Source organism: Branchiostoma lanceolatum, chromosome 1 (genome assembly GCF_035083965.1).
Source record: "Branchiostoma lanceolatum isolate klBraLanc5 chromosome 1, klBraLanc5.hap2, whole genome shotgun sequence".
Lineage (NCBI taxonomy): Eukaryota > Metazoa > Chordata > Leptocardii > Amphioxiformes > Branchiostomatidae > Branchiostoma > Branchiostoma lanceolatum.
Window position 1 is genome coordinate 19,854,996 of NC_089722.1, and position 11,967 is coordinate 19,866,962.

The 11,967-nt window shown below is 48.8% G+C and overlaps 1 protein-coding gene across 1 annotated transcript; it reads left to right on the plus strand.

The window, feature by feature from the left end:
* The first annotated feature begins 1,027 nt into the window (after positions 1–1,027).
* On the plus strand, positions 1,028–10,642 carry LOC136440029 (uncharacterized). The gene is made up of 4 exons (XM_066435792.1): positions 1,028–1,206; positions 8,316–8,903; positions 9,493–9,624; positions 9,847–10,642. The coding sequence occupies exons 1-4, from the start codon at positions 1,183–1,185 to the stop codon at positions 10,123–10,125; spliced, it is 1,023 nt and encodes a 340-aa protein (XP_066291889.1). The 5' UTR covers positions 1,028–1,182; the 3' UTR covers positions 10,126–10,642.
* The last annotated feature ends 1,325 nt before the right edge of the window (positions 10,643–11,967 follow it).

Consider the following 11,967-nt stretch of genomic DNA (forward strand, 5'->3'; position numbering starts at 1 on the left):
GAAGCCAATTTCCAAACGTAGAATTGCCATTTCTTCAGCAGCATATTTGTGTTATTGTATACGTTTTCTCTTATAAGTGCTTAGCCCTTTCTTCTGAATTGGCTGTGCAACTACGGTCTTCCTAGTTACATATAACGTTAACGTTACGTCCGCTAGATGTCGCTCGTGATAGGGGCAGGGCATGTGTTGGTGTGTGCAAGGACTGGTGTGTGCCTTGCAAGCCCGTCTGGACGTCTGGCAAACCCATGGACATGATGGAAGTAGTTCAAAACCCCGGACAAGGCAACCGACAGCAACATGACGATTTTCAGGAGTGCTTCATGGTATGAAAATAAAACCGCAACAGCAAAGGAACGTTAATGTTTGTTAGGTTCAGGCCAGGTTTTTCAGCACCAAGGAAAGATAACTAGTAATCATTTGGATCAAGACATCTGAACCCCAGTAAAGCAGGGTTACCCTCAATCGTTGGTACATGTAACGATTTTGTAGATCTTATGTTGTTTTGCTGTATAATCAACGTAACGTTATGAAGTTGTGGTACTGTGTCTTCATGGTCTTTTGTGAATTCTGTGAGCAGATGAGAGTGTCAGCATAAGCCAAAGGACTCTGTTTTCTTGTGATCTAATAGCAATATAACGTTACATTTGTCCATTTTAACGTTTACGTTACAGTGTATCGTTTAAAGTCAATTGTCCTTATTACAATACAAATTGTGTATTACTAACATCAAAGTCGATGTTCAATTAAGAAAAAAGGAATGAAAAAAAAACTATAGTAACTGTGGTATTTCGTCGAATTCAATCAGCCACATAAATTGCAACATACATGTCCCTAAAACTTGTATCATCGTACTAATATTGGTTTTCATTTTGAAAATGCCTCCCCCTGTTCTGGATGGAATGGTCCAATTGTCATGTTACCACGCCTCTGATTGGCCTATACCAAGGGCTGCAGTTAGCGTTGCTGTGATTGGCCAACTGTAGACAAACCATCTTGTATCTCATTGGTTGCCACGCTGTTTCCATAGTGACGAGGGAAGCACAACTTTTGTGATTTTGTTGACAACAAGGTCAAGTTGCCCTGGTCAGTCTATGCTTGGCTCTCGTGACGGGAAGATGTCAGAAGTTTTCAAAGAGACGATGCAAGCTTCCGCAAACTATAATCAGATGTCAGAGTCGCCTCATGCAAGTGTCCTTTTTGACCTTGGTAAGTTCTATGACTAGCTATATTGTACTGTGAATGGGTTAGGGGTCGAAGTTTTGTCGAACTACTGGCCTAAAAGACGTTTATTTTCAGCATATTCATCAGGACTCGTGGACAAGGAACGTCAGCCCACCGAGTTGCCCTCTGTACCTACAACCGTCTACGCTACGGGGTTTACTTCTGAACTGGGAACGGATTTTACCGTTTAGATTGTGTCGCTTTCTTGAGTTTACGACTTTATGTGTGATCATAGTGTGTAACATGATGCCTGGTGTCTAACAGGCAAGAAGAAGCCTTCTACACCGAGTCGTCCTAAGGTATCCTAAGGTAACATTGAAACTCTTTTGAAAAAGATCCCACCTCCCAAAAATACTTCTAATTTTTCCTCCCTTCATTTAGAACCTTACATTATTGTAAAGTTCGAATAGTTGAAGCCGCCACCCCCCGGGCGGAGAGTGGTACGACCCAAGAAGAGAGAGATTCTTTGTTCTATGTTGTGTTCCTGATTATAGACCTTCTTCCCGTCACATTCGTCTCCTATCGTCTTTGACTACCATGATTGGATCCTTACACTGATGGCAGCGGTGTTCGAACCTCCTCCGTCGATGCACCACTAATCTTACTCGTCCCTGCCGGAAAAATCGCTTCCCGCAGCTCCGTCCGGCCGATGCCCCCCTCCCCCCCGGACCACGTGTGTTCTGTTCTGAAACCTGTACGCCTCCCAGCAGAAGGTAGGCTACTGCCACATTCCCGTTCGTCCGTAGCTTGGGCTATCTCGTCGTATGACATCGACTAACAATCCGGGGGAATTTTTCATTGACTCTGAAGTTTCGTTTCCTCATTATAACCCGATGTTATCGACAAACTCACGTACACCTCTAGTGGCTTCGCCTACTCAGGCGGGTCTCATACAGCGGTTCCCCGGACCAGCTTTAACCGCTCCTACGCCTTCAGGTGCTACAGTCAAACAACCACCACCACCTGATAGGTCTTCAGATACTACATACCTACTACCACCACCTAGTACATCTCCAAGTGCCACATTCTACCAACCACCACCACCCGGTACTTTGGCAGGTACTACATACCAACCACCACCACCTGGTACTTCGGCAGGTGCTACATACCAACCACCACCACCCGGTACTTTGGTAGGTGCTACACACCGACTTCCAACACCCGGTACAGCTCCAGGTGCCACAGTCAAACCACCACCACCACCCGGTACGTCCGCAGGTGTTACATACCAGCTACCACCACCCGGTATGTCGTCAGGTGCTACATGGAAACAACCATCACCACCACCCGGTACGTCCGCAAGTGCTACATACCAGCTACCACCACCCGGTATGTCGTCAGGTGCTACATGGAAACAACCGCCACCACCCGCACCACAGGTTCCGGGCCGGTTCCAGCTACCCCACTACACCTCAAAACGCACCTACCAGCGCACTTCCTTGGCAAGGGGGAGGAAGACTTCCATGTCTGGCTTGGCAAATTTGAGGTTTACGCAGACGCCCATCAGTACACCCCTGACGTACGAGCACGTATCCTCCCCACCTTCCTGGATGGGCCTGCATTAACATACTTCCAGAGCCTCCAGCAGGACATCCGCCGCGATTACACCAACCTCCTCGGGATGCTGTCACATGCCTTTTCGCAAGACAGGTTTACCTTCAGTTTCCAACAATCCCTAGCGCAACGGAAACGCCAACCTGGTGAGTCATTCATCGTATTCGCAGCAGAACTAGAAGAACTGGTCCGGCGTGCATACGCTACAACGCATCAAAACGCGTCAAAACGCTACAACGAGCCAGCCATCAAGGGGGTTGCCCTCCAATACTTTACACAAGGCATTGATGCTGCCACGCGCCTCCGAGTGATGGAGCGAAACCCTGCCACCATCGAAGAGGCTGCAGAGATTGCCACCCTCTACGAGCAAGCAGTGGCCGCCTCTGCCCCGCGGGAAACTCTAGAGCAACCGGTGAATGCCGTCCAGCGAGACGATTTGCACACAGCCGTGGCCAACCTGACCGAGCAGGTCTCTATCCTCACCAACCTGTTCCGAAGCCAGCATCTGTCCCCAGCACCCAGGCCCTACTACGAAGCCCGCTCCGGTTCCACCTCACCTTTCCGCCAACCGCCTGCCGATCGTTCCCGCTCACCGTACCGTAACGGTTCCTTCGCCAACAGCCGTTCGCGTTCACCATACCGCGGAACTACCGACACTCGTGCCCGTTCCCCATCTCACCCATCGGACAATGTCCGCCACAACTCCCCGTACCGTCACTCCACTGGCTCGCGGTCTCGCTCTCCATACCACCAGTCGTCTTCAGACCGCCCCAACTCCCCGTACCATCACTCCACTGACTCGCGGTCTCGCTCTCCATACCGCCAGCCGTCTTCAGACCGCAACCACTCCCGCTCACCTTCCAGATCAGTCCGTTTTGCTGACCAGGGAAACGACCTTCCTCTGATGCCGCGGGCCGGGCATCAGTAGACCAACCGCAGGCCCCGTCACAGCACCCCTCCCACCGATTCCCGCCCACATCCCACATTTCCGCCATCTTGGAGGGGTCAGCCACGAACACACTTATTGACACAGGATCAGCCATTTCCCTCATTAGCGAACAATTGTATAACTCCATCCCCCATCTGCGGTGTCGTCCCCTGATGAAGCAATTTACTCCGGCACGGTCAGTCACCGGTCAAGTGTTGGACACTATTGGGGTTATTGACCTACACATCCACCTGGGCGACCGTGAAGCAACCCATCCCGTCCATGTCGTCCGTGATGCAGATCAACCTGCCCTCCTCGGTTGGGACTTCTGCGTTTCCCAACAGGTCATCCTTGATGCTGGCAGGGGTACACTGACTATCGGAGGACAACCCCTACCACTCCTAACGTCATCTCAGCTGCTTCCCACAGTTTGCCATGCCGCTGTATGTCGCACCACCTTAGTGCCCCCGCATTCCGTCATGGCGATACCGGTCCGCCTTACACCCGGAATGGCGACACGCCCCATCCCTAATGACTACGCTGGTTTATTGGAGCCACGCCCCTACACCGACAAAGGGTTCGCCATTGCCAGAACGGTCGCCACAGTCAACAACTCTGAAACCGTTTGTGAGGTGACCAACACATCAGATGAACCTGTCACGCTGAAAGCAGCCATGCCACTGGGATCCTTCCTGCCATTAGACGATGATGACATCGCCGAACAAGATCCTTTGGCCAGCGCCACTCCTCCCAGTGTCGACACCACCCACCTTTCCCCGGATGAGGCGTGCCAACTCTCTGACCTCCTCCAGCGTTATTCTGACGTTTTCAGTCGTCATCCAGGGGACAGAGGTCGCACGTCCCTCGCTCAACACCGCATACTTACCCATGATGACCGGCCAATTAAACAACGACCACACAGAATGCCCATCCACCGCCAGGCCGAGGTACAACGCCAAGTCGCAGAGATGCTGGATGCGGGTGTGGTAGAGCCCAGTCAGAGCCCATGGGCCGCACCCGTAGTCCTGGTCCGAAAGAAAAATGGCACCCATCGCTTCTGTGTCGACTATCGAAAATTGAACCACGCAACTGTCAAGGATGCTCATCCCCTACCCCGGACGGACGACACCATCGATGCCCTGTCGGGCTCAGCATACTTCACAACATTGGACATGACGGCCGGGTACTGGCAGGTCCCCGTCCATCCGGACGATCGTGAGAAGACGGCCTTCACCACTGGCCGTGGCCTGTACCAATTCACAGTCATGGCGTTCGGCCTCACGAATGCGCCGTCGACATTTCAGCGGTTAATGGAACTCCTCCTGGCGGGATTAGACTGGAGGTCATGTCTAGCCTACCTTGATGACATTATCCTCTTTTCACGCACATTCGAGGATCATCTCACGGTCCTGGAGGAAGTTCTTTCCCGATTCCGCTCTGCCAACTTGAAACTCAACGCCGAGAAGTGCAAGTTTGCGCAGCCAAAAGTCCACTTCCTTGGCCACGTGGTTTCCCGACATGGCGTCCAACCCGATCCAACCAACACAGACAAAGTCCGCAATTGGCCTACCCCTACCTCAATCGCTCACGTAAGATCCTTCTTAGGGCTGGCGTCCTACTATCGGAAATTCGTACGCCACTTCGCCAAGATTGCCGAGCCTCTGCACGTCTTGACAAGAAAGGGCTCATCCTTTTCCTGGTCTCCAGATTGTCAGGCAGCCTTCGAGACCCTACGAGAAGCGTTGACGTCTCCACCGATCTTGGCATACCCAGATTTCAGCCGACCATTTACGCTACACACTGATGCGTCGGATTCCGCAGTTGGAGCAGTGCTATCCCAGACCTCCGACCATGGCGAACAAGTGGTCGCATACGCCAGTTGTACGCTCACTGCACAAGGGAGGCGATGGGCTACGTTCGACCGGGAGATGTGGGCCGTCGTGTGGAGCATCCGTCACTTCCGCACCTACCTCGCGGGACGGCGCTTTACTGTCATGACTGACCACAAGCCCTTACTCGGGTGGTCCAACAAGCTCACTACGCACGATCCAACAGGACGGCGTTCTAGATGGGCCGTGGAACTGTCTACATACGAGTTCGACCTTACCTACCGTGCGGGAAAAGCCAACAGCAACGCCGATGCTCTCTCGCGCCTGCCCGCGTCAGTGGCTACTGTCGACCAACCACTGACCGTACCCCAAGATCCTACAGCTGAACAGCCAACAGCGCCACTTGACAACCCTCCTGATGGTCAACTGCCGCCCCCGCCAACTGATCCCCCAGATGAACACTTGTTACCCCGTGCCGATGCTCCATCGCGCCTGCCAGCGTCAGTGGCCGCTGTCGACCAACCACCGACCCTACCCCACGATCCTTCGGCCGAACAGCCAACAGTGCCACTTGACGATCCGCCGGATGGCCAACTGCTGCCCCCGCCGACGGATTCCCCCGACGGACACTCGTTACCTCATAAGGTACAACAGGCACAAGAGGCGGATCAGGATATTTCAGAAATCATACAATGGAAGAGACAACGCCAGGGCAGGCCCCCATGGCACACCATCAGTCGACGAGGCCGATCTCTGAAAGCCTTGTGGGACCAGTACCATTCACTCGTGGTCAAACGCGGTGTCCTGTACCGACGGTGGAAACCCAACGCAAATTGCCACGTGATCTATCAACGGGTGGCACCTGCAAGCCTAAGGCCCGCCATTCTGCAAGAACTACACAATGGCTCTTGCTCGGGACACTTGGGAATCACAAAAACACTGAGAAGGGTATATATACGCTTCTACTGGCCGGGCATGAACCAAGACGTCAAGAGGTGGTGTCGCGCCTGCCAACATTGTGCCACAAGGACAGCACCGACACCCTCAGCTCGAGCACCTCTGAAACCCATTCGGGCCGATGGCCCGTTCAAGAAGGTGGCCATGGACTTGACCGAACTTCCGAAATCAAAAAAGGGAAATCGGTACTGCCTAGTGTTACAGGACTTCTTCACTAAATATGCTAACGCCTATGCTATTCCGCGCCAAGATGCCCCTACAGTGGCTCAAGTCCTCTTTACCCACTACATCAGAGAACATGGTGTCCCGTCCTCTCTGCACTCCGACCAAGGTCGTCAGTTCGAGGCAGATTTAATGAAAGAACTGTACGCTGCACTGGGTATCGCCAAAAGCCGCACAACGCCCTACCATCCCCAAGGGGATGGACTAGTGGAGCGCTTCAATCGAACGTTGAAAGCAATGCTCTCGAAGTATGTATCGCCTATGGGCGACGACTGGGACGACCATCTCTCTCATGTTCTACTGGCATATAACACATCTGTGCACGCCTCCACCGGCTACACGCCCTTCCTCCTCGCCCATGGAAGGGAGGCTAACCTTCCCGCTGATGTGATATTTGGCACAACCCCACCGGGAGCGCCGCCCACAACCACGGCAAGGTCGTACGTCAAAACTCTGACAAGCAGTCTTCGCACAGCCTTCGCTCACGCAAGACAAAACATGCAACGAGCAAGCAGTCGCCAGAAAGCTGCATACGACTCCACTACGTCCCACAGGCCATACAAGACAGGCGACAAGGTGTGGGTCAACGATCCTACGGCGCTACGCCGAAAACTCAAACCCCGTTGGAAAGGTCCATTTGTAGTCATGGAACGACTACACTCCGATGGAGAACCGGGGGTTACATACAGGATCAAGGACGCTCGAAGCAACCGCAGGAAAATAGTGCATTATAACAGACTGAAGCCTTGCTACACACTGCCAACCGTGGCACAGCATCGGGATCGTCAGCCGGTGCCCACCGGCGACGCGCCGACGTCACAACTGGCGTGCGACAGCTTTGAGGACCAAGCTCCTCAACAGGCGACTTCTGTAGGAGACACTAATCAGCACACCACACGGCATGGCCGCCGAGTAACCAGACCATCAAGGTTCGCTGACTGTGTTATGGACTAAAGGCCGCCGCTTAACCTGGACTATGTCAGAGGTATTCTCGTCGGCCAGATGCTAGGACTTACAACACTGGGACTTGAGTTCACGAAGCAACCTGTGTTAGATACCAGAACATTCCATGTCAAATTCTATACCTGCTAGAATACAGTTAGAACTGTTTGTCACGGAATTATGTTGGCCACGCATAGTAGTCATGCCAAAGAAAAAGAAGTCGTTAGCTGTTATTAACGATGGTTATGTTTAAAACAAAGATACAGGATGTTAAAGAAAGAGAAGTCGTTAGCTGTTATTAACGTTGGCAATGTTTAAAACAAAGATACAGGATGTTAAAGAAAGAGAAGTCGTTAGCTGTTATTAACGTTGGTTATGTTTAAAACAAAGATACAGGATGTTGAAGATACACATAACTTGTTTGAAATTCAGGAGAATTTTATTTTAGATAGGGGGGAAGAGTGTAAAGTTCGAATAGTTGAAGCCGCCACCCCCCGGGCGGAGAGTGGTACGACCCAAGAAGAGAGAGATTCTTTGTTCTATGTTGTGTTCCTGATTATAGACCTTCTTCCCGTCACATTCGTCTCCTATCGTCTTTGACTACCATGATTGGATCCTTACATTATCATAATTTATAGCTAAAACAACCTATCTTATTTCAGGACGGCAAGTATCATGTCCGTGGACAAGATGCTGTATACTACACCGATAGTAACGGTACGGAACGGTTTGTAGAGGGCGGGGCTAGTAACGGTCTTACCGTCGACCTGTACCTGACAGAGGAGGAGTGGGCATGTGTACTGCCGACAGACGATGGATACGGGCCTGACTTTATCTTACGAAAGTACATTGACGGCCTCTGTGACCATAATGAGGAGATTGCTTCAGTAGAGGCTCAAGAATGTGAAGACAAAATGTGCGTAAATGGAGAAGAAGTCCCAGAGCACAACGACATGGAGACAGGAAAGTGGAACTTCCCGTGCGTCAGTGCTTGGAGCATTGAAGAGTTTCTGGAGAGTTTGGTTTCTGGAGAGATTCTTCAGAAACCAAAGGGAGTTAACCACCACCACAAGGAGACCAGCCACACGCCACAGAATAACGGAGAACTAATGTCTGCGCAGTTTGAGAAGGATCACCCTGACAGCCAAGAACATGTCCCGGAGAGTCAGAGGTGGTGGGGAGACGGTCAGACCATCTACATGTCAGAGAGTGATCTGGACGAACAACTGCAGCTTCTAGGACATGATGAGGTAAAATGGCTTTTTGGCGACGCCTCGGTGACAAGACAAATTATTATTCTCATATGTACTATTAGCAACGTTTGATTCCATTTTGTATTTGTATTGTTTGTTTCTTTGATTGATTTGTAAACACCAGATCTAGGTATATTTTGATCATGGAAGAGGAAGCCTAGCAATCGTTCTAGAACATTTTAAATTTCAATTACACTCCTTCCCTTCAAACTGCAATGAATGTGTATCTCCTATCACAAAGTGTAGGTTATGGTATTGAAAACTTTCTCAATTCTGAACCCAATCACCAATGCCGGAGATATGTTTTTACCCACACATGGAAATATTAACTTTTGTATCCTGAAGTTGATACTTGCTCTTATCTGCAAAATTAGCTTAGCCATGTGTGTATCTTTTTTTTCAGTCAAGTCAAAAGATTATAGACCAACAATTGTAGAGAAAATATGTGATGTAGACAACAGATATTCAAATTTTCCAGTGCTTCCTACTTCTTTGTAGTGTAGAAATGAATTCTAATGCTAGTCTTAGTCTATACATGCAACAATGCATTCAATCTGACAAAGTTTTGTCATATAATGGTTTGCAGTTCAGTACCAGACTGTCGAGGTTCGATCGACATTACAGGCCAGATCACGACGCTCGCTCCCCAAGTCGTCCTCTGATTGGTAGCCGCGGTGACAGCAAGGAAAGGATTGTTTTGGATGATGAGAATCGTTCGGTAAGTTTTAACCCTCTCCCTGCTGCCTCACTCTGTAACCGATACAGAATGAGATGCCAAATGGCTACTTCAGTGTGCTGAAGGTTAATACATATCTAAAGACAACTTCAACCACTTTTACATCATATTACTCATAACCACACCTTCTAAGAGAATTGAAGAATCTAACCACTATACAGTACCAGCTGCATACCTAACCCACCACTATTTGTCATTTTTCAGGAAAAGTCATTGCCTGTGTACACCATAGCTGGAGCAGGGCACCATGGGAAAGGAGTTCAGAAGGCAACCCCTAAGAGAAAACTGCTGCAGGCATCTATGTACAAGAAGCAGTCGTTCAGTGCTGTGATTATTGATAAAGTTTGTTTCACCTACATCGGCTGCTCCTGTTGGTTTCTTCTCATGGGTTTACCAAGTCTTTGTACCATTGCGGATGGGTTACAAAAGTTTGGTAAGCACGGAGAAAAAGCCGCCAGGGGCAGCAACAACGGCAACCTCTGACATGACAGAGAACAGGTCTTACATCGTCTGACTTGGCATTACAAGATGGAGGACATGTTTTCTGTTGTGTCGGAGGTTGCCATGGTGACTGACAACCAGTCTGGTTGCCAGGTAACCCCAGTCGCTGCCCCTTTTTGTGTGTACCTATGAGTGTGAACCTCAACAATCTGTCCACATAGTCTCCATATCAGCAACATACACAGTAACAACCTTGACTTCACACTTGTAGGTACACTTAAATGTTATCCGACGGACATTGTAATTCTATTTGATATAGTTTTCAATACCTTTATATACCACATCCAAAATATTCCATGTACATAACTTTGATAGGAGAGACATACATTGTTAGCATTACTTTTCTCAACGAAATTGGTCATTTCATACCCTGGTATGACTTAGTGGTAAATATGTTTCTCAGTTTGCCACACAATGTAATACAGAACAACAAAAAATTCTTTCATAATGCAGCCTGTACTTGACAGTCAAGTTTAATAAATGTGAGTGAAATATTTTACTAGCGTTTATCTGCTGTTTTAGACATATTCTTTTGTAATTAGAGTAGATGATCCGAACTTATAGTTCGCCTAAATAGTTAACAACGGTCATGCACTGTACATGTATTATAAGATATGCTGTCCTTTTCATCGTTACATCGAGATTTTTCCCGTGTTCGAAAAATCGCCACCGATCTTGTGCCCTTGGGAAGAAGGCACTTTGCACGACTTTCCTCACTCCACCCAAGTGTAAAAACGGGTATATTATGTGTGTGGGTCATGTCACCAGCAATAACTGCCTGTGTCTCACGTGTATTGCACTGTTGCAATTCTAATAAAATCAAACTTTTTATGCATGGTTTTTAACAATAAAATCCAGCACGACCGCTGGCCACTAGTTGCAGACGACCGCTTTGATTTTCCCGTGGTGCAGTAGCTGACCTCTCACGTATTTGGCAAGCTCAGAAATTTGGCTTGACACCGGTGGCCTACTAGACACTATCTTTGCCTATATATAACGATGCTGCTACCGAATGATTCGCTCGGAGTTTTCTTGTGTTGCCCGATGGTACAAAGAGGGACACAAGTTAACAGCTTATGTAGGGATTACTGGCCGTTTATGTCATATGTTCTGTGGTGGAATATCAGGTTTCTCAATTAACGTTACAGACATCAAAGATTAATATCACTTGTTGCATTAATCATCAAATGACAGAAAGGTCATATCGCGATATCGGTAATACGGGCGGTTGTATATCACCGTTCTATAGGTCGACATCAGAGTCGACATATTAAAAGGACAAGATGGGAATACGTATTCTATTCTTTTCAAAACAACTTTTTTGATAACCTTTACAAATACATGAAGCTTTTCTATGATGTAAAAATAATGCGTTTCAGATAATTATTCCTACGGCCTATCCCTGACTGGATTGTTTTTCTACAATATCGCTTTCTACTTTGTGTGATATTCTTGCCATCCGAAACTAAAAAGTGCACTTCACTCTAATTCCGCATGGAGTTCGATACAGAAGACCGGCTGGCGGCTGCGAACCCGTACAGTTCAATTGCATGTAACGTTATGTGTTTTCGCGGGGACTTAAATTCGCGGTAGGGAGGGAAATGTAGCCTGGATTTCAGCATTGTTAGCTAGGTAGCGACGTTGGGAGCTGACTAAAGCTAACAAGGCTGGACTCCAGACTAAGAGTAATTAGGTTTTTTTTGCGTTTTTTAAAGTTTATTGGTAATACAATGGAAACACATATTTGTGGTCTCAGGAACCACCTCAAAAATAAAACCACCGCGAACATTTCAAGATTCATAGTACCCAATGGTCGGTACTGTG

Coding starts and splice junctions, on each gene's coding strand:
- LOC136440029 (XM_066435792.1), top strand. CDS start 1,183: ATGCAAGTGTCCTTTTTGACCTTG. Junction 8,904..9,492: donor AGCTTCTAGGACATGATGAG/GTAAAATGGCTT, acceptor AATGGTTTGCAG/TTCAGTACCAGACTGTCGAG. Junction 9,625..9,846: donor TGGATGATGAGAATCGTTCG/GTAAGTTTTAAC, acceptor GTCATTTTTCAG/GAAAAGTCATTGCCTGTGTA.